Source organism: Musca vetustissima, unplaced genomic scaffold, assembly GCF_032173495.1.
Source record: "Musca vetustissima isolate MV318-11 ecotype Yass unplaced genomic scaffold, APGP_CSIRO_Mvet_v1 utg29865, whole genome shotgun sequence".
Lineage (NCBI taxonomy): Eukaryota > Metazoa > Arthropoda > Insecta > Diptera > Muscidae > Musca > Musca vetustissima.
In genome coordinates, this window is record NW_026879333.1 from 154,096 (window position 1) to 182,035 (window position 27,940).

The following is a 27,940-nucleotide window of genomic DNA, read 5'->3' on the forward strand; positions in this document are numbered from 1 at the left end:
AGGTATTGATCTCTTGAAGATCTAATTATACAATTGTATATCTTTCTCCGCGAGATCTTCTGATAAATTAAAATAATTTTGGATGAAAAATCTGAAAGAAATCATAAAAATATTTACCTGGTGATTCTCTGGACATGACCAAGGACAGAACGCAAGAGATTTCGGAAGACATTGGACTGGATTAGAACCAATTTCTTGAGTTCTGTATTCTGGATATGACGAACCTACTCCCTAGGTGCCGTTTACTACAGACAATTTTTGTTTCGTAAAGTTGTCATTTGTTTTTTATTTGACTTCTTTAATTAATTTTTATTTAGAGATTCATTTGTTAGTAAACATCAAAATAAACATTCATAGGATTTATACAGACATACATACATACGATACAATATTGCTATAGAAGAGAGGATTCATTAAAGGTTTAATTTTCAAGTGACATTCCGAATACTATGGATGGTATCTATTCATTGTCAACGGAATTATACAGTTGTTTATATTTACTACCACGGCCATAACTGCCACCACTTAGCAACATTTCATGTTGTTTGTCACGCAAAATCTTGAAAAACAACAGAAGATTTAGTAATTTTTTTAATAAATAAAAGTTGTCCTTACCTTCGGATCATATTTATAGTAGAGATACACCAATATCGGACCATAGATAATATTGAAAATTCCCACAATTCGCATTAACCAAACAAAACCAAATGCCTGAGCCAACTCCCCGCCCAATAGGGGTGCCAAACAATAGGCCAAACTCACCGATGTCTGTTGTATGGCATAGACGCTGCCATAACTAGACATAGAATGTGTACTTCGTGTATCGGTTGTTTCCATTTGTTCATCGTCAGCCGAAGATAAGGTTGCATCGACAAATGTTGCCAATAGTGGCACCAACGCAGCATCAATTATACCAATACCCAAGCCCAATCCAAAATGCGGTAAGAGTAATTGCGACACCGTTGTTGCTGTGGGGATCTATAGTAAAAATATAAAAGAAGGAAATAAGTAAAATAAAAAAATTTCAAATTCAAAAGGGAGATATATTTATCCTTGTATCTCTTTCCTTTTTTGTCAAAAAAAAATAAAAAATAAAAATCAGTTACAATGATTCTGATCATCAAGCATCTTTCCGACGCAAAAAAATGTTTGCGAATTAATTTCATGTTTTTGGAAAATTGATTTTCAAGTGACTGTATACAACACATAATCTTACATCACATCGTCAAAAATATCAAACTTTCCGAATATTCCACAATATATAGTTTTCTACAAATATTTTTATTTTCGCAATCTCAGCATAACGCCGTCCTTTCGGTCTTTGAAAACATAAAAGCGGGTAATGGCTGTGGTGTCATAATTCTTTGCTCTTCTTAGAAAAGAACTTTTTGTTCAAATACCAGCAATTTCAATTGGTGAATTTTCGAAAATCGTCCAAAGTTCTAAGCTTAATGAGTACTCCGATATTAACGGGGCACTGATGCACTGATAAAGTTTCAGATTACTTTAAACCGAAAGGAAATTATGAATACGATTACTGGTGTTTAAAATGCCATTCAAAGTTGGGCCAAAGTATCTATCCTTAAAGTATGGATATGGTGGTCCTACTTCTGAATTATACCTACAGACGAAGTACGTACAGGCCGACAAATTGGGTATATTATAGTTGGACGCCATTTCGCTCCTCAGGAAACCAAATCATTTGTTTTGTTCCATAGTTCCTATTAGTACGGGTGACGTAGAGGATCATAGATACCACGCAACGGCTCTGATTGGCTTTAACATGGCGAAGCCCAGGCTTATCTTGGCCCTACTTTAATCTCAATTGTGGACACTGACCTCCTTGCGGTAGTGAGCTTATATGTGCCGCGAGTTCACCCATAAGAACTATAAAAAATGCATTGAAGCGTCGGGTTAGTTTCCCACACTCGGAAAACCCCTCCCTGCCATGAAACGAGACGTGACTTTTGGCTGCGGATTTATGGTTAATAGGAGAATAAAATACCTCGTCTCCAAATTCACTCCAGTAGATGAGCGATTTGCTATAACCCTATAAAAGGGAAGTTCTTCCACATCAGTCTCATTTGCGCCCATGCTCCGATGGAAGACAAAGATGGACAGACCAAAGACATTTTTACGAGCGCCTAGAAACTGCATATGACCGCTGCCCTGAACATTAAAATCCTTCTAGGCGATTTTAATGCAAAAAATCGGTAGGAAAGTGCTACCCGGCGTGCTGTGTTAACGACTGAATCCAATGGTCAATATCATTATTGCACCATACCAATGCGGCTTCAGACCTGGAAAATCCATTCTTGACCAGATTTTCACCCAAATCCCTGAAAAACCCCACGAAAACCACATCGATACATTCCACCTATTCGTCGACTATAAAGCCGCATTCGACAGTCCTATCCGTTCAGAGGTGTTTAAAGCCATGTCTGCGTTTGGCATTCCTGCAAAATTAATTAGGCTATGCAGGATAATTTTAACTGGCACAAGATCAGCAGTTAATGTCGGAAAGGACCTCTCGGAGCCCTTTAATACCGAACGAGGATTCAGACAAGGTGACAGTTTGTCGTGTGACCTTTTTAACATCCTGTTGGAAAAGGTCATACTAGAGGCAAAGGTGAACAGAAATGACACGCTGTACACCAAACAACACATGTTACTCGCCTACGCCGATGACATCGACATAATGGGTCGAACATTGAGAGCGGTAACAGCTACCTTTGAACAAATTGAGGAGTCTGCCAAAGTGGGTCTGGCAGTAAACGGCGAGAAGACCAAGCTGATGGTATCAACGCGCAAGACGTCCTGTAGACTCGGACCAACTGTGGAACTTGAGAACTACAGCTTCGAGGCAATCAAAGATTTTATATACCTTGGTACCGCCATAAATAAAACGAATGACGTCTGTTTTGAAATTCCTTAATATGATATAAACATCCGATCATGAATGAATTTGTCTTTGAATACTAAATTTTGTCTTTGAATACTAAATTTTTGACTCTCTGAAATTTTGCACAGACATTGATTGTACTTCTAGGATGTTTTGTATTGCAAATAGGACATATTTTCCACGTTTTTTAGCCCACAAATAACGGTACCCCAATATTCGGTATTTTGTACACATTTTTCAACCGAATTGGCTGTAATTTAGTATTGTGGGTTCTCAAAACTCTATATAACGTCAATCATATGTACAAATATACTCTAGATAAATAAGTGCTGAATATCTGTCCATTACCCTATATTTTATATCCTGTAAATTTCACCTCTTTAATTCTCCCTGCCAGAAAATATAATAACTGACACAACAACAAAATACTTCCCCCAATTATACTTACCAAAATCGATGATATTCCCACAAGCAATAGCGATATACAGGACACTTTGATTTGGCCAAATCTATAGGCGATGGAACCAAAAAAGTTTGTACCGACAAAATAACCAACCGAATCTGGTATAAAAACCGTGCCCAATTGCCATTTATTGGGTTTCAAATTAGTCATTAGCCACAAGGGGAGACAAGGTTCCAATATTGCCATGGTCGACGTTGAAAACCATATTGCAATTACAATCGCCAAAATCATCTTACATTGAAGCAATGGTTTCCATTTGGGTTTTTGCTGTTGATCCACATCGACAACGGCCTACAAGAAAAGGGACATTTAATAAAATCGAAGGATTAAAATGTGATATGTTTACCTCCGATTGTACAGATAAATCCATTGTTATAAGTTGTAAACCTAAATTGATATTGAAAATAACAGAAGTAAAACAATTATTGAGGATCATGAGAATTTATGCTAATTATTACTAATATTTCAAGTGTTATTTTAGAATTTAGTACAGTTAAGTTCGGTGCCACCTCATCACCCGATGAAATAGTGAGCTAATATGTGCCGCGAGTTCACCCATAAGAACTATAAAAAAATGGGTTGAGGCGTCGGGTTAGTTGCCCACTCTCGGAAACCCCAACCTACTATGAAAAAGTTAAGAAAAAGAAAACCAAACCCCCCTAATGTTGACGACACCCGCAAACGTATAAAGGACCACGATCTGCGAATCTGCACTTGGAATGTGCGCACGTTGTACAGAACAGGCGCAGTGTTCGCTTTGGCGGATATACTCAAGAAGTACAAAGCCGATATTATTGCCTTACAGGAAATGCGATGGAAAGGGACAGGCGTAAGTAAATCAGACGATTACGCCCTGTATTATAGCTGTCATGAGGAGAATAAAAGACCTTAACAGGAGAATAAAAGACCTTGTCTCCAGAAGCTTTTCGTAGGCCAGTAGCCGAGGCCTACTCCGCTAAACTTACCCATCTGCTTGAAAAAAGCACTTCTTGTCCCGTTAATAGTATAGAAGCACAATGGCAAAGAATTGCCCACTCCCTACAAACTGCAGCAAAAAGAACAATTGGGTACCAAAAACCACCACCAAGAAACCCATGGTACGATCAGGAGTGTCGTAATGCTACTGATGTGAAAAACGCAGCGTATAGGGCAACCCTGCAGACAGTAGCAACACGTAATGTGATGGAGAATTATCGGGAGTAAAGGAGAGAGGAGAAACGTGTTTTCAGAAAAAAGAAGAAAGAACAAGAAAAACGTGAGCGTGAGCAAATCGAGATGTACAGGAGTCAGAATGAAGTCCGGAAATTTTACCAACGAGTAAAACACCAAACCGAAGGCTTTGGTGCAGGCACATGCTCCTCCTGTAGAGATGAAGAAGGATACCTGGTGACAGAAACAGACAGCGTGTTGAGGATCTGGAAGGAGCATTTCGAAAAGCTTCTAGTATCAAATAGTGGCGATACCCCAGAGCCAATAAGAGATGATGGTATAGCCTGTATACCACCTAGCCAAGATGTGGTCATAAAAGCAATTAATCGGCTCAAGAACAACAAAGCAGCAGGAGCCGATGGGTTACCGGCCGAACTATTCAAGACTGGTGGCCAGATGCTGGTCAGGAGCATGCACCAGCTGATTAGCACAATTTGGCTAGATGAATGCATGCCCAATGATTGGAACCTCAGCATCCTGTGTCCCGTGCACAAAAAAGGAGACAAGACGATATAAGTGCCAACTATAGAGGAATAAGTCTCCTTTACATCGCATATAAAGTGCTATCCAGTGTGCTGTGTGAACGATTGAAGCCAATGGTCAATGACATCATCGGACCATACCAATGCGGCTTAAGACCTGGCAAATCCACCATTGACCAGATTTTCACTCTGTGCCAAATCCTGGAAAAGACCCACGAAAAACACATCGACACATACCACCTATTAAAGTAGGAAAGGACCTATCGGAACACTGCAATACCGAACGAGGATTCAGACAAGGTGACAGTTTGTCGTGTGACCTTTTTAACATAATGCTGGAAAGGTCATACGAGAGGCAAAAGTGAACAGAAATGGCACTCTGTACACCAAACAACACATGTTACTCGCCTACGCCGATGACATCGATATAATGGGTCGAACATTGAGAGCGGTAACATCCACCTTTGAACAAATTGATAAGGAGTCTGCCAAAGTGGGTCTGGCAGTAAACGGCGAGAAGACCAAGCTGATGGTGTCAACGCGCAAGACATCCAGTAGACTCGGACCAACTGTGGAACTTGAGAACTACAGCTTCGAGGTAGTAAAAGACTTTATATACCTTTGTACCGCCATAAATAAAAGGAATGACATCAGTTTTGAAATTCGGAGAAGGATTGTGATGGCCAACCGATGCTACTATGGTCTAAGTAAGCAGTTTAAAAACAAGGCCACCTTCCGCCAGACCAAACTCACACTTTACAAGACGCTGATACTACCCGTGCTATTATATGGATCAGAAGCATGGGTACTTTCGCAAGCAGATTAGGCAGCTCTTGGGGTGTTTGAGAGAAAAATTCTCCGAAAGATCTACGGACCGATCTGCTTCGACGGTGAATATCGGCGTCGAATGAACCACGAGCTTTACAATTTATACGCGGAATCGACATAGTCAGTCGTATTGAGCTGCAGCGACTACGGTGGCTAGGCCATGTTGTGCGGATGAATGAAAATGCCCCAGCTCGAAATGCATATAAAAATGAGCCTACTGATGGTTCCCGTAGAAGGGGAAGGCCACGAATTAGATGGAAAGACCAAGTAGAAAACAACATCTTGGAACGTGGTCTTCCAAATTTTTGGACTTGCGCACAAGACCGACGCGCTTGGAAATCTTTTTTAAGCTCGGCTTATGGAACAACCATTCTGTAACAAGCCAGCTAAGTAAGTAAAGTAAGTAAGTTCGCTTAAAGTCGATACAAGAGAATTTCAGCAATAGTCCATTAGTTTTGGGTCTACATCTGGAATTATAAATAATAAAATAATAAATCTGAAATAGTCCTATATGTGTAATAGATTATAAGCGAATTTCACTGTATCCTACATCCGGAACCATTAAACATACCCTGACATGGTTTTGAGAAAAATATATACGTAACACTTACCCAAATTAATAAAAATAATAGTTGAGAGTATTATAAATGGTGCCGATTTGCCAAACAGGTCATACAGTATCCCACCGAAGGGATAGCCCAATAAGACACCCAAAGCAATACTACCCAATATAATACCCATTATTTTGGAACGACGATCTTCTTCGGGATAGTGCTAGATAAAAAATTGATTATTACAAAATAGGATGTTCCTTAAATCGTCTTACCTGAGCCACCAAACTCATGCCGCATACACCAATGCAAGCTGATCCAATACCCTGAACCGAACGGGCAATTAACAATGTACCATATGTTTCACCAACAGCAAAAACTACAACAAAATCGGAAATATTTTGTAACAAGTAAAAAAGTTGAGCTGGTTATTCAAAATACCTAAAATCAATCGGGACTTTAATATGGGAACATAGACTTGGTAAATTATTGATGGAAAATTTGAAGATTGGAATGAAGAGCCAAACTATCAAATTATAGCCATTTCGTATAAAAATTGTGCCCAAAATCACCAATTGCTGAATAATAGACGGTATCGTTACCCGAAACTTATCTCTCTTTGAAAACTGGAGGTAGGTCCTCCTCCAGCTAGTCCACACAGTGCCATCGATTAACACAGTGTCATTTTTGTAATTTTTTAAGCCCGTTGAGATGAAAAAACTGCAACCAACTTCAGACTGCTGTCATTTCTAAGCCACTCGTCCGACAGCTGTCCAGTGACAGCTCATTGCATTGTTTACAAGCGAACAAAGCATTTTGGTGAGAATTTTCCAGAAAAAAAGTGATTCGTGATGGAATTCAAGCGTCATAGGGTGATTTCTTTATATTTGGCTGGAAAACCCCAAATGGCTATCGTTAGAGCACTCCAGCATTTAAATGTGAACAAATCTTTTGTGTCTCGTAACATCGCTCGTTACCGTGATACTGGTAGCGTAGCCCGACGTCAAGGACGTGGGTGGAAGAAAACATCAACATTAGCAGAAATGATTCGAAAAGTTGTCCAGCAGTTTATAAACAAATAAACAAAAATAATCGTGTTTAATTGCCAAATAGGTCAGCTGAAAATGTGCACCTTCGGTTGACCACCGAAATTTAAGCCCCGGTCTTTTTTGATTAAGGTATAGAATTGCTGGTTGGACTAAGTGTACTGAAGTTTCAGGAGATTATATTGAAAAATACAAATATTTTATTGAAAAACTAACGATTCTCTTTCATTGATAGATTCCGAACGGCCCTCATTCATAACGGATTTAAACCGATATATCTACATATGAACCGATTAAAATGGTCATTTTCACACGTCATTATAGTCTTTTACAACATATTGACTCGATCGAACAAAAGAAGGGTAAGTAAGGTCGGCAATTTGCAGTAATACATGGTCCAATCGACGGACGGATAGATGGATATGCATTAAACGACCTCCACAGAATTCTTTGCATTAATCGAACTCCACAGAATTCTTTGCACATCCACAAAAGTAAACACGGGTATATCTCGTTTCATTTTGCATGTTAGGTGTAGGGTATAAAAGTGGAACCACCAGCTATTAGTGATAACACCTGCGGACGTCACTCAAGAACAACAGAGAATATTTCTGTTCGACGTATGTTTGCATCAAAACTTGAATCTTAACCATTATAAAGTTCGGTTGGGACCAACACTGTCTGTTGTGTCTTTTAAAAGCATGGAAATTATCCGAAATTCCTTGCATACATCATATTTACCCTTGAGGTTCATTTCCATGACAACAATCTCAAGTGTCGAACCTAGGGCTCCTACAACGCCAGAGTCATTGTTGAGAAGCTTATCTATCTATAATGTGTGACTCTTTGGTGTGCGTTATATTCTGGCGGGACCATTGAACTTACCAAAACAGCACTTTGTATTGTAAAATTCGGTTGTTAGTGGATCGATATTCCCTATCTTTCCCTTTATGTATGGAAAAAAAAATATTACAACATCTATATCGAAATTTACCACCGCTACTTAGCAAGACGAACGGTTGGATTCAAAATACCGAAAATTCGTCGAGACCTTTATATGACGGCAAAAAAAAGTGTTTCAGACACTTCTTTGGGAAAATATAGCTGAGTTCTTTAAAACCCAAGTAGGAACGGCAGCTATATGCACGTCATAAGCAAAACATGGGCCTAGATCGAACATTTGCGGCAAAGATATGCCAAATTATAGTCACTTCGTAGATAGAATGCAGCTAAGAACTTAAAAATATCGAAAATAGAACATGAACTTTATATGAGGTTTACTCATAGGAATTGACTGCAAATATATTTTCAAACCCAAAGTTTTTTCAAGAACCCAAAGTTCTACAATGTATTTAGAAATACCGAAAATGGGACGGATGATATGGGTCATATGGGTAAGTGAAAGAAAATAAAACTTAAACCAGTAAGGAAAGTAGTAAAGTCGGACGGAGCCGACTATATAATACCCTTCACCACTTTGGGTATATTCAACAGATGAATCCTAAAAGAAGTTGCATTTTAATGGACCAGTAAAATGAAATTGGATCCATAAACATGTCATTCTGCAACCGATACTAAATTTTTCATTTGGTCAGATACAAAAGCTATATCTAAATCTGCACCGATTTCAGGAAACTTAACACACATTATTCTAGACCTAATTCATTACGCTGTTCCAAATTTCGTGCAAATTGAAAGATATATAGGGACTTTGGTGCACCATTTACATTAAATCGGACGAAAATATATATGGGAGCTATATCTAAATCTGAACCAATTTTCAGGAAACTTAACACACATCATTCTACACCTAATTCATAGTAAGGACCATGAACCCCGTTATTACAGCCACTACTCCATATTTTTATTCTAATGACAAAATGCGCTATTAGTGTATACTACATACGATACGTCAAAAGCGGATAGTATATTTCTTTAGATTACAGTGACTGAAAAATGTTTATTTATTTTTAACTCAAATACTTACCCAACGAAGAGATGAGCAGGAAAAATGTACCCATAACTATCGGCAAACGATAACCATATTTTATAGAGAGATTTCCAACAATTGGATTAAATATCAATTGGACCAATGCCTTCATGGCCAACAGAACACCAATAGAACCATTTTCACTTTCCAACAACTCCTTATCAGCGCCATCGTTCTTCCGACCATCGTTGCCATTCTGCTGCTGCGAATGTCCCCTTAATCCTTTATCTTTGGCATTGCTGCTGCTGTTGCTGTTGTAACCCAATTTTAAAGAATTTCCACTGTTACTTTGTTGTTGGTCGGTCGTCAGCGACGATGTCGATAGCAAGAATTTTCCATTATCATCCGTTGCCAAATGTATTAGTGAAAAATTAACCATCGATTTGCCCGGTATCGGATGCTTTGTCATGACATGCTGAATTGGCTGTGAACTGTGTTGTTGTTGCTGCTGTTGATACTGTGCGTTGAAATAATATTGTGAAGGATGCTGTGCAGTTAACGGTTGTGTTTTTGCCACTGTTGCTGCAACTGTTCCATCCAGATTACGATAAGCCATATGTTTGGCTGTTGGCATTGTATCATCAATGACGACAGGACCACCACTGTTATTCTTCAACCCCATGTTGTACATGGGGGTCATGTTATTATTATTATTATGTGGGAATGGTAGTGATGATGATGACGACAACATCGACCCAGTTGTTTTTCCTGTTCCTGTCACTGGATATGCCGTTGGTGGCAGCAGCACCAGTGTTCTATTGTTTATGTTAGCAAGATAATCGGGCAAAATGGGCACTGCGTGTGTTAACCAAATCAATTTTATGGATGAACAAGAAAAACAACAACAACGACCAGAATGAATGAAAAACATCCACAAACACCCCAAAAGGGGTTAAGTGAGAGTACATGAAAAGAAAAGAGAAGAAAGGACGAAATGTAATAATGTACAACTTGTAGAATGTGAAAAAAACAACAACACCAATGTTAAGTACCAAAAATAGTAGTCATTAAATAAAAAAGCTACACCATATTTCTGATGATTACAAGATTACATTAAAAATAAAATTACAGAACCATGATACAGGACCTTATATGTATTTATTTTAAATACGAGCCAAAATATCCATGGGGAGTGTGGGAAGATTTTGGGGGTATGTATGGATGGCCTGGGAGAGTAGTTAAAATTCAGAAGTGGAAATTAAACATAGGTCATATGTTTTAGTATGGTGTGTTCAATTTTTTCTGGTGACCCTATAATTCATGGAGACAACAATCTTTTCAAAATTGACGCCTGCATTTGTTCTTCAAAAAAAATATTTCTTTGGAACTCCAACCACGAGTTGGTCTTTGAAAAAAAAAATAAATTTTGAAAACTCAGCACAGGAGATCGGGTGGCGTAGGGGATGATATATACCAAGCAACGTTCCTGATTGGCTTTAACATGGCGAAGCCCAGGCTTATCTTGGTCCCTCTTTCATCTCAATTGTGGACACTGACCTCCCCGCAATGTCACCTGGGGTAACTATTTTCATCTCCCGTTGAAATAGTGAGCTAATATGTGCCGCGAGTTCACCCATAAGAACTATAAAAAATGGGTTGAGGCGTCGGGTTAGTTGCCCACACTCGGAAAAAATTAATGCTACGAAAAAGCAACGAAAAAGAAAACCGAAATATTGACGAACCCCGCAAACATATAAAGGACCACGATCTGCTAATCTGTACTTGGAATATGTGCAAGTTGTACAGAACAGGCACAGTTTTCGCATTGGGCGGATATACTCAAGAAGCACATAGCCCATATTATTGCCTTATAGGAAATGCGATGAAAAGGGGACTGGCGTAAGTAAATCAGATGATTACGCCCTGTATTATAGCTGCCATGAAACGAGACATGAATACAGCTGCGGAGAATAAAAGACCTCGTCTCCAGATTCACGCCAGTAGATGAGCGAATTGCTATAATTTGCATAAAAGCGAAGTTCTTCCACATCAGTCTCATTTGCGTCCATACGGAAGACAAAGATGAACAGACCAAAGACATTTTTTATGAGCGCCTAAAAACAGCATATTACATATTACCGCTGCCCTGCTAGGAAATTTTAATGCAAAATTCGGAAGGGAAAATAAATAAAACTAATGACTTCAGTTTTGAAATTCGGAGATGGATAGTGTTGGCCAACAGATACTACTATGGTCTGAATAAGCAACTCAAAAACAAAGCCACCTCTCGCCTGACCAACATCACACTCTACAAAACGCTGATATTACCCGTGCTGTTATATGGATCTGAAGCATTACTACTTGCGCAAGCACATAAGGCAGCTCTTGGTGTGTTTGAAAGAAAAATTCTTCGAAAGATCTACGTGGCGATCTGAGTTGAATGTACCATGAGCTGTACCATCTATTCTCGGACATCGACATAGACAGACGGATCAAGCTGCAGCGACTACATTGGCTAGGCCATGTTGTGCTAATGGATGAGGATGCCCTAGCTTAAAAGGAATATAAAAGCGAGCCAAATTATGGTTCACTTTGAAGGGGAAGGCCACGAATTTGATGGAAAGATCAAGTTCACTGTTAATGAGGTGACTGATCCGCTTTAGCAACGTAGGACGATCACTTCTGAGTGCTATATCACAATTTGGAGTGTTTCTTCCTGAAAATGAAATCTTTGTAAAAATTCGAAAAGCGATAGAAGACAATCAATTGTTCGATATTTACAATGCGAGCTCTGACATATCACATGAAATTCTGGAATGCTAAGTCAACGAAATTCGTCAGCAGAAAAAGCTCAGGGAAAAGTATACAAATCGTGCTGGAGCATTTTTTGTTTTTGTACTATTATTATGCAAAATTGTGACATTTTGTGGGTGGGGGGTATCAGAGATGATGGACCTATATAACCTATAATTTCACTATATTTATATGTAGTATTAATATTAAGGTCAGTCATCTTTATATCACAAATGATTTACTATTAGCTTTATATAAGGTATTTTTTTATATACACTTGATACGGTAAAAATGTGCCTCATCGAAATATTGGGTTTCTTTGGACCAAATCCGTTTCAGAAAATTTGAAGTCAATTTACACATGTTCGTTCGTTCGTTCGTCCGTCCGTTGTCTGCCTGTCTGGCTGGTGTGCACGATAACTCTCGAAGGCAGCAACCGATTTCATCCAAACTTTCATCTTAATATTTCTTCCAAACCTAGTTTAAGGTCGAAGATAGGTCCACTCCTTCTGGCACAAAATGGTTAAAATTGTTCTAAAAATTAATTTTATAATAAAATGCAAACGGACTATCCGATTTTAACGAAACTTTGTACAACCTATTATCATTACCAAGCCTAGATCCATTAGGAAGATGGGACCCATTGTTCCACAATTGGTCAAAATTTTCGATATTTATAAGCCCAATGTTAGGCGAATGGAATGCCCGATTTGAACCAAACTTTGCACAACCCATTATCTTTACGAAGTCTAGATTAAGTCTGAAGATGCGACCCATTGTTCCACTCCTTCTGGTACCTCCCCCACAAATAGTCCAAACATCTTTGATAAAAATATTTTTCTTATATAAAGCTAATAATAAAATCTGTGTGTAATTCCGAAGACCTCCGCACACCATAGGCTGGGGGAATATATCTGTCGGCAACACCGACTGACACTTTTTTTACTTGTTTTTATTAAAGAGTTGATCATCTATGGGTAGGTGCCAAAAGAAGTCACCCTTTAGGTTTGGTAAAATGGATCAATGGATCTAATAGGTTACTCCTTTCGCTTTATTTTATAAGGTTTTAAAATGTTGACTCCTTTTACCTAATGTAGTGGGTACAAAAAGGAGTGGACCAATGTTTACCATATTCTGACTTGATCTGTGTTTCTTAAAATTATTATGAGAAAGGTTTGATGAAATTTGAATATTCGGTTAGATTTATAATATTTCAAAATGTTGCAACTTTTTGGGATAATTACTAGAAAAAGTGGATCGATATGTCCCATCTATACAAAATTATACAGGCTTAGTTAAAATATTAGGTTGTACAATGTTTGGTTCAAATCGCATGATATAACAAAATTGTCAGCTAAATTTTGACCATTTTGTAGAGCAAAGGAGTGGGCCAATATTCCGCTTCCCGAACTTATTAAGTTTGGAAGACACATTGTACTGAAATCGGTTACTCCCTTTGAAAGTTCCAGACAGACTGACGTATGAACATTTGTAATTCAACTCCAAATTTTCTGAAACGGATTTTTGTCCAAAGGCACTTGAGGTCTAAAACCAATATTTATACCCTACACATGTTGTCAGGGTATTATAGCTTTGTGCAGCCCCAAATGTTTGTAACGCCGCGAAATATTGGTCCTAGACCCACCTTTAAGTATACCGATCGTCATATCTCGACTAGCTGAGTCGATCTACACATGTGTGTCCGTCCGTCCGTCCGTCCGTCTGTCCATTATAATTTGTAAACACGATACAGGCCACAGTTATGGACCAATCTTCACGAAATTTTGCATGTAGGATGGGTTCTGGCCAATGAAGACCCCTATTGTTTTTGGAAAAGATCGGTTAATATTTAGGGGATGAAATGGACCAAATACTAAATTTTTGTCGGTTTTTCTGGTCGCTCCAGAGGCCGCAATTATGGCCCAAACACCGCGAATTTTTGCATGGAGGAGGGTATCGGGCCAGAGAATAAGCATGCATGTTTTGATAAAGATCGGTCAATATTTAGCTGGTCAAATGGACCCTGACTTTTGTGTGAAAAATGACAAAATTTGTATTCTATGGCATATATATTTACTCCTGAAGGACATAGACCCGAACAATTGATAGTATATCCAAGAGGAGTGGTTGACCTTAAAATTGATACCAATTATATTGTTTTATGTGCTCGGATGTGGGAGTTACACCTAAATATTTACAGGTATCCGTATATTATTTAGTAACCCATTATCACTCTGGAGAGCGGAACTATAGCGCTGATCGCTTTGAAATGTTCCATGAGGTTCCAGTTATGGTCAAGGACAACGCCTATAATTTTCGGTGATGATCAGATAATAATTTTGGAATGAAGTGGACCGAAAACTTAATTTTTATACCCTACACAACTATGTTGTCAGGGTATTATAGCTTTGTGCAGCCCCAAATGTTTGTAACACCGCGAAATATTGGTCCTAGACCCACCTTTAAGTATACCGATCGTCATATCTCGACTAGCTGAGTCGATCTAGACATGTGTGTCCGTCCGTCCGTCCGTCTGTCCATTATAATTTGTAAACACGATACAGGCCACAGTTTTGTCGGTTTTTCTAGTCGCTCCAGAGGCCGCAATTATGGCCCAAACACCCCGAATTTTTGCATGAAGAAGGGGGTCGGACCAAAGAATAAGCATGCCTGATTTGATAAAGATCGGTCAATATTTAGCGGGTCAAATGGACCCTGACTTTTGTGTGAAAAATTACAAAATCTTTATTCTGGGGCATATATACTTGCTCCTGAAGGACATATCCCCGAGAAGTTGATAATATATCCAAGAGGAGTTGTTGACCTTCAAATTAATACCAATTATATGGCTGTATGTACTCTGATGTGGGAGTTATCCGTAATTAGGTAAAGGTGACTATGTACCCAGTATTACTCTTACTCCATTAGAGGACGGAAATGTCGCGCTGATCACTTTGAAATTGTACATGAAGTTCCAATTATGGTCAAGGACGACGCCTATAGTTTTCGGTGAAGTTAAGATTTAATTCAAGGGGTGCAATGAACAGAAAACTTTAATTTTGTTAGATTTTCTAGTCGCTCTAGAGGCAATTATACCAGAACATCACATATTTCACAAGATGAAGGGGATCTGACCAACTACTTAGAGCGGCTGTTTAGATGATGATATTCCGAGGGTCAAATGAACAAAAACCTAAAGTGACCATTTTTTATTTTATGGCGTAAAAATTCACTTCAAGAAAAAACATTTTGGAAAATATGCCAGGGTTAGAAAGTGAAGTTGTTCATCTATAATCTGCAAAAAGGGTGCAAATATCACGAAATATTGCCCAGGCTCAGAATATAGAAACGCAGAAAGTTTGCTTTTCGTGGTAGTTGTGTAGGGTATCATATGGTCGGCCCCGTCCGACTATACTGCTCCGATCACTGGTTTTATTATGCTCATTTTTACAGTAGCAAAGTGTCATTAGGCTGATGGTATAAAAATTGAACATATACCAAAAACTCCATTTTATTACCCTATGGATCGAACAAAAGTAGCATCAAACGTAGAATATGAACCGACTTCAATATATCTATATATTACAATTCCGAAGACCTCTGCGAACCATAGGTTGAGTGTATATATCTGTCGGCGCCTGACACCGACAGACACGTTTTTACTTATTTACGTATATTAAGTTTTGTAGATATCGTTTGCGATATTTTTATATGTATGTTTTCGACTGATTTATACAGTTTTTATAATATTTTACATAGAGTACCAAATAGAACCTAGAAGATTCTGCATTTTAACAGCAGTCTTTTAAATCGGTCTGCATTTATAAATGGTACACCACCAAACTTTGAATAAATTGCCGAATGACATGAATAATCGGTATTGCATTCATTTCAAATAAAAATTACAAGTTTATAAAATATTGACCCTTTGTAGGGGAGCTACCAGATGGTCCGAAGGGTCCCACCTTCGGACTTGATCAATGCCTGGTAAATATATTTGGTTGTGCAAATTTTGGTTCAAATCGGACGTTCCATTCGCCTAATTTTGCAAATATTGAAATTTTTTGCCATTTGTGAGGGAGGTACCAGAAGAAGTGGATCAATGGGTCCCATCATCAGACTTTATCTAGGTTTGATAAAGATAATCGGTTGTACGATGTTTGGTTGAAATCGAATAGTCCGTTCGCATGATATAATAAAAAATATTTTTAGCACAATTTTCACCATTTTGTGGGGGAGGTACCAGAAGGAGTGGACCGATATTCTCCATCTTCAAACATGAACTAAGTTTGGAAGAAGCATTACGATGTGCAAAGTTTGGATGAAAACGGTTACTTCCTTCGAGAGTTATCGTGCGCACCAACGACCAGACAGACGGACGGACGGACATTTGTAAATCGACTCCAAATTGTCTGAAACGGATTTGGTTTGTAGAAACATGGGGTCTAAAAGCAATATTTCGATGAGGCACATTTTCCCGCAGCAAAATCTTTATAGCCTCTTTAGCTATTAGAATCAGGATATAATTCAATACGCTGTAAAAATTGTAAAAATGTTGATTGCACCATTTACATGAAATCGGCCAAAAATATTTATGGAAGGTATATCTAAATCTGAATCGATTTTATACAATTTTAATGGTGTTGTTGAGAAAAATACAAACCCGACAGATGGGTAGACATGCACAAATCGATTCACAAAATTATTGTATGTACAATTAAAAAAAAACTTTGGGTCCATCTTCTTCCATTTGAATGTAAAATACCATTTGAACAGCCTTTGTACAAAATTTCAATTTTTTTTTCATTTCTTAATTAAGCTATTAACTATATTTTCTTAACTGTAACATTTTTGTTTTTTTTTTTTGTTTTTTGTATTTCTAGAAATAAGAGAGAATAAAATTCTACACCAAACAAATCTTTACCAATAACTGTTAGCAGAACATTATCCAATAGTAGGGCCAAATAAACAATCACCGCAATCATGCTGCGATTTGATGTGCCATAATTTGGACTTGAGGTGCGGCGTTGATTGTAGGTCGGATTAAGTGTTGAGGCCTGGTGAGATTCAGTAGTATCCATATTTTTGATATTTTCACCCGGTTCAGTCATTTTTATTCGTCGTCTTCTTCTTCTTACTAACTATTAAAAGTTTCACTATAAATTAATTAAAATGTTTAAACTATGTTTTCCTTTAATTAATTCTTTTTTTAAATCAATTTGTGAACATATGCCACTCCACTTTTATATTCAAATATACGCACGCACACACACACAGCCACAAACGAATATATAACATACGGTTACACACTTGCACACTTAATGTAAGCATATGTGAACACTTGTTGCTGACAATGACGATGCTGCTAATGAACAGCCTAAAAATATGCTTTAAATATAAACCACCATTAATAGAAATCTGTTAACTTTTTTTTGTGTGTTTATTTAACCACTATACTTGAGTTGTTTTTTAATTTTTTGTTTATTCTCTTGTTGTATCCGCAAAGAATGTTAAGAGCGCGAAATTCAACAGGTGTTAACGCCACGAAGCCTGAGGCTGTATTGAAACGTATCAATATGTCGATACTTTATTTTATATGGCTTAAGTTTTTGTTTTCAACTAGCTGACTGAATCGATGGCTGGCAGACTGACTGACTGACATGTACGACAGGCGCAAAGCCAACAAGCCTTTTTTTAATGTTATATTATTCGATGTTAAAGTTTTCATTGTATGCATGTGTGTGTGTGTTCGTCTGTACGGGTGTGTGTGCATGTGTTTGTGGAGTCTGTAAGATTTAAAACTGTTCTGTTCGGTGTCATGTCAACAAAAAGTTCTGATATTGTGTGTACGTGAGTGTGTGTTTGTATCATTTAATTTTAATAGTATCAGAGACGTACTTGATTTTATTTAAAAATTAAGGCTGAGGAGAGTACTCGATTATTCAAATTAAATTTACAAGGTTATAAAATATTGACCCTCAAGAATTACAAAGCCGATATTATTGCATTACAGGAAATGCGATGGAAAGGGACAGGCGTAAGTAAATCAGACGATTACGCCCTTAATTATAGCTGCCATGAAACCATACATGAATTTGGCTGCGGATTTATAGTTAACAGAAGATTAAAATACCTCGTCTACAGATTCACTCCAGTAGATGAGCGAATTGCTAAAATCTAAAATCGAAGTTCTTCTACATCAGTCTTATCTGCGCCCATGCTCCGACAGAAGACAAAGGTGAGCAGGCCAAAGACATATTTTACGAGCGCCTGGAAACAGTATATGCCGCTGCCCTGGCCATGACATTAAAATTCTGCTAGGAGATTTTAATACAAAAATTGGAATGCAAAAAAACATGGTAGTTAGCAGCACCAGATTCAAGCATCTCGATATACACAAGGCTACGTGGATTTCACCTGACGAAGCAACGAGAAATCAAATTGATCATACTGTGATATGCGGAAGGTATTCATCCAGTGTATTAGACGTTCGATCGATCCGAGGGGCGAATATCGATTCGGACCACTACCTTGTAGCAGACAATGGTACGATCAGGATTGTCGTAATGCAACTGATGTGAAAAACGAATTAACGGCAGAAAAGGGGGAGAGGAGAAACGTATTTTCAGAAAAAAGAAGAAAGAACAAGAAAAACGTGAGCGTTAGCAAATCGCGATGTACAGGGGTCAGAATGAAGTCCGGAAATTTTACCAACGAGTAAAACACCAAACCGAAGACTTTGGTACAGGCAAATCCTCCTGTAGAGATGAAGAAGGAAACCTGGTGACAGACAGCGTGTTGAGGATCTGGAAGGAGCATTTTGAAAAGCTATCAAATATTGGAGGTGAGGAAAATACCCAGAACCAAAAAGAGATGATGGTATAGAGTATATACCACCTAGTCAAGATGAGATCAGAATAGCAATCAATTGGCTGAATAGTAATAAAGCAGCAGGAGCCGATGGGATACCAGCCGAACTATTCAAGACTGGTGGTCGGGAACATGCACCAGCTGATTAGTACAATCTGTCTAAAGGAATAAATGTCCAATAATTGGAATCTCAGCATCCTGTGTCCCGTGCACAAAAAGGAGACAAGACGATATATGCCAACTATAGAGGAATAAGTCTCCTTCACATTGCATATATAGTGATATCCAGCGTGCTGTGTGAGCGACTGAAACAAATAGTCAATGACATTATTAGACCATACTAACGCGGCTTCAGGCCTGAAAATCCACCAATGGCCAAATTTTCACTTTGCGCAAGATCCTGGAAAACCCCACGAAAAATTCGTCGCTTATAAAGCCGCATTCGACAGCCCTATCCGTTCAGATGTATTTAAAACCCTTAAGATTGAAACCCCAATTAGAACCTACGACTCTTCTACAAAAAGACCCGCATCTATCGCCCTTGTAAACCCTTTGCTGTATGTGGTCTCTCCATTTATGTTTCTTGTCTAGGATTACTCCCAGATACTTAACTTGATTTGATATGGCTATCAATTTGTTTTGGAAGACGGATCTTTATACTGGTCTATTTTTGTCTTCCTGATGAAAAGACATATCTCCGTTTTTTACGGATTTACGTTTGACCAAATTGTAAGCAATGTTTAGCACTATTTCAGCCTTTACGTACGTTAGAACTCTTAGGTTTAATAACGTGGTGATCTTTTTTATCCTCTACGTTCTATTCCCACATGTCGAACCCTCTACATGGACGCATAATTGTAAAAATAAACAATCTACTTGGGCTTGGACTTGCTCAAAAGACATTACTTAACCTATCGTCTGGTGATTGGGAGTGATTTTTTTCACTTGAAGCGGTTGGAGTTGGAAGGTAGCTTTTCGAGGAAAAATATCTTTTAACTCGCAATCTTTCTTTTAACTTTAATACCCAAATAAATATGTTTTTGGTATAATCATTTCCATTTTTAATCCTCTAACCTTTAACACCACCTAACATATACGCAATCGCAGTACGTATACGTCGCCACGTATACGTCACAATGGCCAACGCTTCGATAGTACTCAATATTAACATACGCCACTGTTAACTTGGATTTGTGAAAAATGTTGTACTCTTTTGTGTGTGTGTGTGTGTGTGTGTATGCCTGTATAGTCGACTGCTTCAATGCACTTATAAAATTGTATCTGTGTGTATACACGGAGTACCAGCCGAAAGTGGCAAACTTCAAAATGAATTTCTTTCGCAAATATCTAGAAAATATTACGAATTTAATTATCGTAAAATTCAAAATCGATTTGGCGGTATTATTTCGTTTAAAATCTCTGTAGAGCTCGCAATATTTAAGAATCCACATTTGACACAGGCCTCCTATGATGTTTGGTATTGAAAACTGGATATAATTTTAAGAATTTTAATTAGAAAGGATCGTACAAGAGGTGGAGGATTAGCATTCCTATTGCACCATTCTGTCCAGTACTGACCTATCTTGTCTCACTAGAGTCTAGCTCAAGCGGTCAAGTGCGGTACCACCGAGGTAGAGGTGTTTAATGTTTACATTCCGTCGTTAAATAGATGTGCACCGCGTTATTTGCCTGACTTTAGCCATCTTTTGGAAGGCAATAACCGCCTGGTGCTAGGGGATTTCAATGCACTCATGAGTTATGGCATTCCGTCCTAGGCAATGACCCATGGCGCTGACTGAGCAAATTGCTAGCTCAACGTTTTGCACGGTGAATGAGGACCAGGATAAGGGGAGACTGTCAAAGCTCACTGGACATTTCCACCGTGTCTCCAGCTCTGACGTGTCTTGGCAACCCGTCATATCATTGGGATCAGATCACCTCCCTATTATTATATCCATCAACAGACCATCCAACTTTATATATTCTGAACGCCGTAATTTCCTTAATCAGGGGAAAGCCAGTTGGCAAAAGTTCAGGAATTTCACCAATCATCGCTTCAGAGAATTGCCCAATCCTTCTGATGCTCGGGTAGCAGAAAGGAATTTCCGGGACTTCATCACCTACGGGTCGTATACCCGAACTAAGACCAAACTTCCCAGCAGAGGCAGCGGGATTAGCGAATGAGCATGATCGCCGTACTAACTCTACTAACTGACGTTGGAGGTGGACAGGTTAGTCGGCGAGCACAAGCGGAAAAAGTGACTAGAACATCTGAAGTGTTGAAACATTAGTACCGGAGTGAGTAAATTGTGGGCAACGGTTAAGTCGCTCTCGAACCCTGGAAGGAAGGATGGTCGGACGTCTGTCTCATTTAACGGCGTTGAGGTGATAGATCCGAAGATGTGCGCGTGTTATTTCATCCGGCAGTTTATAGAGCACCCCGAGAGTGACCGGGCGAAGAGAATAGTATTGCACCGTATACGCTCTCTTTAAGTGTAAGAGAAACCACCTCAATTTACGTTGGAGGATGTTGCAAGGGTCAACGGAAACGTGAAATCATCCAAGGCGCTTGAGCCAGATGTAGAGTACCTTACTAAAGTCTTCAACTTGTCGATAGCCACCCAAATTGTTCTCGATGTCTGGACAATGGGCAGGGTGATCCCGCTACTGAAGCCAAGGATACCATCAAAAGTGGGTCATACAGGCCGATCTCACTTTTCTCGCCAGTAGCTAAGACACTTGAAGCTTTACTACATTAGATCGATCATTAGATAGATCCGAAGATGTGCGCGTGTTATTTCATCCGGCAGTTTATAGAGCACCCCGAGAGTGACCGGGCGAAGAGAATAGTATTGCACCGTATACGCTCTCTTTAAGTGTAAGAGAAACCACCTCAATTTACGTTGGAGGATGTTGCAAGGGTCAACGGAAACGTGAAATCATCCAAGGCGCTTGAGCCAGATGTAGAGTACCTTACTAAAGTCTTCAACTTGTCGATAGCCACCCAAATTGTTCTCGATGTCTGGACAATGGGCAGGGTGATCCCGCTACTGAAGCCAAGGATACCATCAAAAGTGGGTCATACAGGCCGATCTCACTTTTCTCGCCAGTAGCTAAGACACTTGAAGCTTTACTACATTCGCGAATGCTGGGAGATCATCAACATGGATTCCGGAAGCAGCATAGTACAACAACAGCTTTGCACGCGATTTCCACACACATAGCGGAAGGACTCAACCAGAACAGGTCGTGAAACAGGACAGTCATGGTGGCGCTGGACTATCAAAGGTATTTTATACCTTCAGTCACGCCAAGCTATTCGAGTCGTACGTGGAATTCAGAGACAGGAAATCGAAGGCCCGTAGAGTTAAACAGGGAGTTCGCCAAGGAGGGGTGATATCTCTGGAACTGTTTAAACTCTACCTCTCTGGAATTCCACGCCCACTGGGCGGCATAAAGATCGTAACATATGCAGATGATTGTACGATTATGGCATCATGACCTAAAATTTATGCCATTTGCGAGATGCTGAACCACTATCTTGTGGATATTGGAGTCTTTTTCCGGTCGAGGAATATGGAAATATCCACCACTAAGTCAACGGCCACACTGTTTACCATATGTACAGCGGAGATACGGCAATCTTTGAATGTGCAGGTCGAGCGGTCCACAATTCCGACCACCAATTACCCCAATGTTCTAGGGGTCACATTCGATAGTCTTTATAAGTCGTCCGCGCATGCCACAGCTATGTACGATAAAATCAGGAGCAGAAACAAGGTTCTCAAGTCGCTAGCCGGCAGCACTTGGGGAGCTGACAAAGAAACCTTGTTAACGACATACACAGCAATAGGCCGGTCTGTGGTAAACTATGCGGTGCCAGTGTGGTCCGTTAACGTCAGTGCAACGCAGTGGAAAAGTCCTCAATCCTGCCAGAATACCGCCCTGAGGACTGCAACAGGGTGTCTCCTCATGACTTCAACGGACCACTTACATGAGGAGACGACGATCCTTCCTGTGCATCAACACAACAAGATGTTGTCGATGCAATGCCTGCTAGGGTGTTATAGGAGTAGCCATCCAAATCGTTACCTAATGGATAGACACCCACCACCTAGGCATGTCAGGAAGGATCTTCATGATCTGAAGGAAGAGAAAGGTCCAAAGGTACAAAAGGGAGCCTCTAGATCAACAGGCCTATCAAGAAAGATTGCATTGTATTCACACGGATGCAGTTGAGGAAGCAATTCGAGAATAACGTGTGAATACTATCCTCGGAGATCACCCGCCTACGATAGCTGCAGAAGAGCAGCAGCTACCTCGACAAACTAGAGTGGTCTTGGCAAAGTTATGATCAGGATGGTGTAGCCGCCTCATTTCATATTGGGCACGAATTGATGGAGAGGTGGTAATGGACCACATGACACGAGGAGCCAAAACCACTCACCTAACCCCATCTTATCTTTGGACTCAACCGCAGAACCAAATTAAGGGGAATAAGAAGAAATACACAGCAGTACAAACTGCTACAACAACCAACATTTATAAATATTGGTCCACTTTTCAGGATAATTACCTCCGTATAACTCTACTACTGATTCTAGATATGTTTATGTTCCTGGCAAGTCACGTTATACATATATGAATATAATATAAATTTAAACATATTGTAGTTTTGAAGTAGAAAACACGACTTCTTTTTGTGGAGGTAATTTAATGAACAACCTATGTTTAGATATTGCGAACTGTTTTAAGTTGTATTTATTTATGTTTTGTTGTGTTTCAGTTGTCCCTAAAATTTTTCCATTGTTTTTCATCCATGATTCATAAAGAAAACACTTCGATTTAAGGTTCGTTTTGCATACTTATTTGTTGTTATTTTTTATTTTATTTTTTAAAGTATTGTATTTTTATATTCTTTGTAGTCTTATAATGTCTGCTTAATAACTTTTTCTTTCACTCTCTCTACATTTTTTGTTTTATCTTTTTTATATGGAATATTTTAAAAATTGCTATTATTATGTTCGAAAGGAAAATAAACGGTAAACATGCATTAAAGACTTCTCACATGAGAAATACCTAATGACAGCCTTAAATTATAAATGAAAAAAAAATAAAGAAAGTAAAAGAAAATCAAACAAAAAAACACACGCCAGAAAATCTCGTAAATTATTTCTTCACTATTATAGCCATGATAAATACCGTCTAATCTTAGTTGTAGCAAATGCTAAAATATTGCGTAGACTTGTCATAAAACGATGACACCACCAGTTGTAGCTGTATTTCAAAGAAATTCATGTTGTCGAAGAGACAGCCAATTTCTTCAAATGCTCCATGAACAGCTGTAGAGATACGTCGTCTGTGAGTACGGGAGCACCGCCATCCTATGAAATGAAGAAAAAAATGGAAACAAAATTGGTTAGAAAAATTTAATACAGGAAGCTTGATTATATATAAAAGCATATTTTGTTATCTTTAGTTGAACATTGTTTTTGAATGCAGCCACTATGACTATTTAAGGTCATCATGTTTTAACTGATAAGATAACAAGGGACATAATAATTTATAAACAAGCAACCCAACCAACACCATTTATATTGAAATATAACCTTCACCAAAAAATAAAAAAAGAGTTGCCTAATAAGGGTCATTGCATTGGCTCTTATTTTATTTTCAATAACAAAACAAAATGTCAGTTTAAATACCATTGATTGGCCAATTGTCGGCTGTTGTTTGTTTTCAATCAGGGTCATTATATGCAATTTACAAACATGATGTGGGAGGACAGACAACACAGGATACATTTAAAAGTCATTCATTATTTTTTTTTTAATTAAGAACAAAATAAAAAAATGTTAGAAAATTCAACAACAAAAATAAAAGATTACAAACAAAAAATAAAAATATTTGTTTTTGGTGGACACACTTACCTGGCCATAGGCATACATATTATTATGTGTCTGTGAGGGATTGACTTTCGACAGCAAGAAACGAGCCTGAGAGCCACCATGCTCGGTGTCAATATAACGTGGCATTGGGAAACGTGTTTGCAATATCTCCTGGGCATCATCAACTGGTGCCTGCAACAGCTGTTTGAAATTCTCATATTCTGGCATATCTTGATATTTAAGAGCACGCCACTGGGCAATGGTTTCACCATGATATATCAAAATTTGGAAGAATGTATCCATCAATAATATACGATCTGGTTGAATCGAAGATGTATCAAGTAGTACAGGTTCGGGTGGTCCATTAAAGGAATACGAATACAAGATTGGTTGTATCATAATCAATGATTGTGTTAAATCTTCACGCATTAGCATGTGTCTATAGAATGTGGTCTCATCGGGTGAATTATTGAAAACTTGTAAGAATTGTGAACGACGCAAGTGATACATAAATTGTGGGAATAGAGAGAAGTTTTGTGCCAAACGGAAACTGTTGGGATCATCCTTGCTATATTCACCGAATTTTTGGCACTGCAAAGAGGAAGAAGGAATAAATTAAATAAATGTAGCATAAAAATTTATAGGTTTCAAACATACCAAACGAATGAGCTGCCTGTCAACCCATCTTAAAATATCAGGACCTTCATCGGTTTCAGCACGATATACCACCATACGTGCCATTATGACAGCAGCGGCTTCTTGATCAAAACCTGCACTTATGTGATGGATATTCGAGGTGGCATCGGCCCAGCTAAAAAAAGAGAAGGAAAATTAATTATTAAAAAATAATAAATTAATTGTATCACGAAAATTTCAAAGCGAAAAAACATGCAAAGATACTGGATTACGAAAGTAAAATGTTTAGAAATAACCCCAAAAAATACCCTAAAAATTAGAGAAATCATTTCTTCTGAACAATTCTAAGCTTTTACACTTGTAAAAACCGAAGCATGGCTCCTGAAATAGACCTTGAAAACTACCCTAAAAACATTCAGAAAAACTATGTTGACAGACCATATGACATGCCATTCACAAAATATTCTGCAAATCCAGAGGATTGATGGTATTTTTGAGAAGGTATGATAAATTCTTAAAAACATTTTTTTAAAAATTCTTGTAATATCCACACCTATTATAGCTCTTTGCAAGCTGTACTACATTCAACTCTATGATAACGAACCAATATTCGAAATATATAAACAAAACTAAAAATCTTTACTCACTTTCTAGCCAATGTCGTTACACGTATACGCCTCTGGCCGCTGGGATGTTGATATTGTGTTATAAATTGTATACAGCCACGTCCGCCCTGTGGTATTGGTGCTGCATGCTGATTAACCACCTCAAAGAAGAATGCCATTGTTGAGCTTGGATTTAACGTACACAATTTCCATTGTACCGTCTGACCCATACCAATTTCAACATCCGACACCGATGGGCTCTTCACATTCAATGACACACACGAACCAATACCACCAGATATTTTCAATTCACGTGAACATTTCACCTCCAGTGTACCATTGAATGCCATTTTCAAATCGGATCGTGCATCCCGGGCAAAGACCCGCTGGAACGTTTGCTTGAACAATGACGAATTGAATGAATCACCCATAACCATATGACCACCGGTAGAATTGCAGCATTGTTTCATTTCCATTAGACCAGTTTGATCCAAAGCACACGAATAAATATCAATACAGTGGCCATTCGTGGCTGCACGAAGAGCCAACACATCGTAGTGTTTGATGGCTTTTTTCATGAATTTAACATTGTCCTTGTGAATGTCGTGATGTGAACGAATGGGATGTTTCAATTCATCATCGACCACCTGGCCGGGGCCCTGAGAGCAAGGTCCACCAACAAAGGCCATAATGCGGGCTCCAGTATTTGGATAGGTACATTCCAGCAAGCCCACAGCTATGGCCAAGGCAGCTCCGGTTGAACGAAGATAGCGCTTGCCCTGAGGCACTGGCCAAGGATCACGTTGCAGTTCACTCAACAAATCGCCAAGGGCAATGTCACACTTCGAAATAGGCTGCAAGAAGCGATTGGCTGGTGGTACGGCGGCATGTTGGCCGGGAGCACCAGGCATACGTTGTTGCTGACCTGGCATTGGCTGGCCGCCAGGGCCAACAGGGGCACCACCAGGGGCACCTCCTGCTGCCGCGCGACCAATTCCCAACATTTCTTGAACCTGTTTCGCAGTTAAATCCTTGGTACCGCGGAATACATAACTCTTCGAGCAACCCTCAGCTCCAAGCTCATGCACTTGTATCATTTTACCAAAAGTAATGAGACCCACCAAGGCATTAGGGGGTAACAAGCTCAGCGACATTTGTAGCGAATCCTTCAAGGCATCCAACTCCTCTTCATCCATACAGGTATCAACCAAAAACAAGAAAACTGGTGGCATACATGGTGCCCTTGTAATGGTATATTCGATGGTGCTAAAGCCAGGAATTAATTCGGCTGGTTGATGTTGCTCAGATATGGCGGCATATTGGGGTGGGAACTAAACAAAAAATCTCCAAATGAAATCATTCTCATTTATACAATTTGCTTCAAAAACTTACCGGATTTCTTTGGAAACAGAAATTGCAAACCCACAACTTGGCCCGATAATCCACTTGACACAATGGATTCAAAATGGCTCTACAATTGGCACGAGTGCACAGCACTGGTTCATATTGAATGGGTGGCAAGTCGGGACGTTCTTTCAGTGGTTGATACAAACATGCCAAGGGAACAACCAAACGGCTGGCATCTATACGGCTAGATGGCCAAACGTTCCACGTCAGACGAACACCGTCACGATCTTCGTTTTGTTGTATAAACTCCTCATAGGTCGTCATCTTGTATATGTTTCAGATCACTTGGATCACTCTTATACAATTTAGCGTTAATTAATTATTTCTTTT

The 27,940-nt window shown here is 39.0% G+C and overlaps 2 protein-coding genes across 3 annotated transcripts; both read right to left on the bottom strand.

The window, feature by feature from the left end:
• Positions 1-460: 460 nt before the first annotated feature.
• Positions 461-17,315, bottom strand: LOC133324215 (synaptic vesicular amine transporter). Its single transcript, XM_061533062.1, has 9 exons — positions 17,129-17,315; positions 10,167-10,266; positions 9,469-9,902; positions 6,711-6,814; positions 6,496-6,658; positions 3,712-3,752; positions 3,351-3,656; positions 616-978; positions 461-559 (listed from the first exon to the last, which is right to left on the bottom strand). The coding sequence occupies exons 1-9, from the start codon at positions 17,313-17,315 to the stop codon at positions 461-463; spliced, it is 1,797 nt and encodes a 598-aa protein (XP_061389046.1).
• A 6,909-nt stretch (positions 17,316-24,224) lies between these two features.
• Positions 24,225-27,899, bottom strand: LOC133324211 (protein transport protein Sec23A). Of its 2 annotated transcripts, XM_061533057.1 has the most exons (6): positions 27,596-27,899; positions 26,246-27,534; positions 25,620-25,773; positions 25,005-25,553; positions 24,780-24,800; positions 24,225-24,458 (listed from the first exon to the last, which is right to left on the bottom strand). In XM_061533057.1, exons 1-6 carry the CDS (start codon positions 27,872-27,874, stop codon positions 24,369-24,371), a joined length of 2,382 nt encoding a protein of 793 aa, XP_061389041.1. In that variant the 5' UTR covers positions 27,875-27,899; the 3' UTR covers positions 24,225-24,368. The 2 variants fall into 2 exon arrangements, with proteins under 2 accessions (XP_061389041.1, XP_061389042.1); XM_061533058.1 differs by lacking the exon at positions 24,780-24,800.
• Between the last annotated feature and the right edge of the window lie 41 nt (positions 27,900-27,940).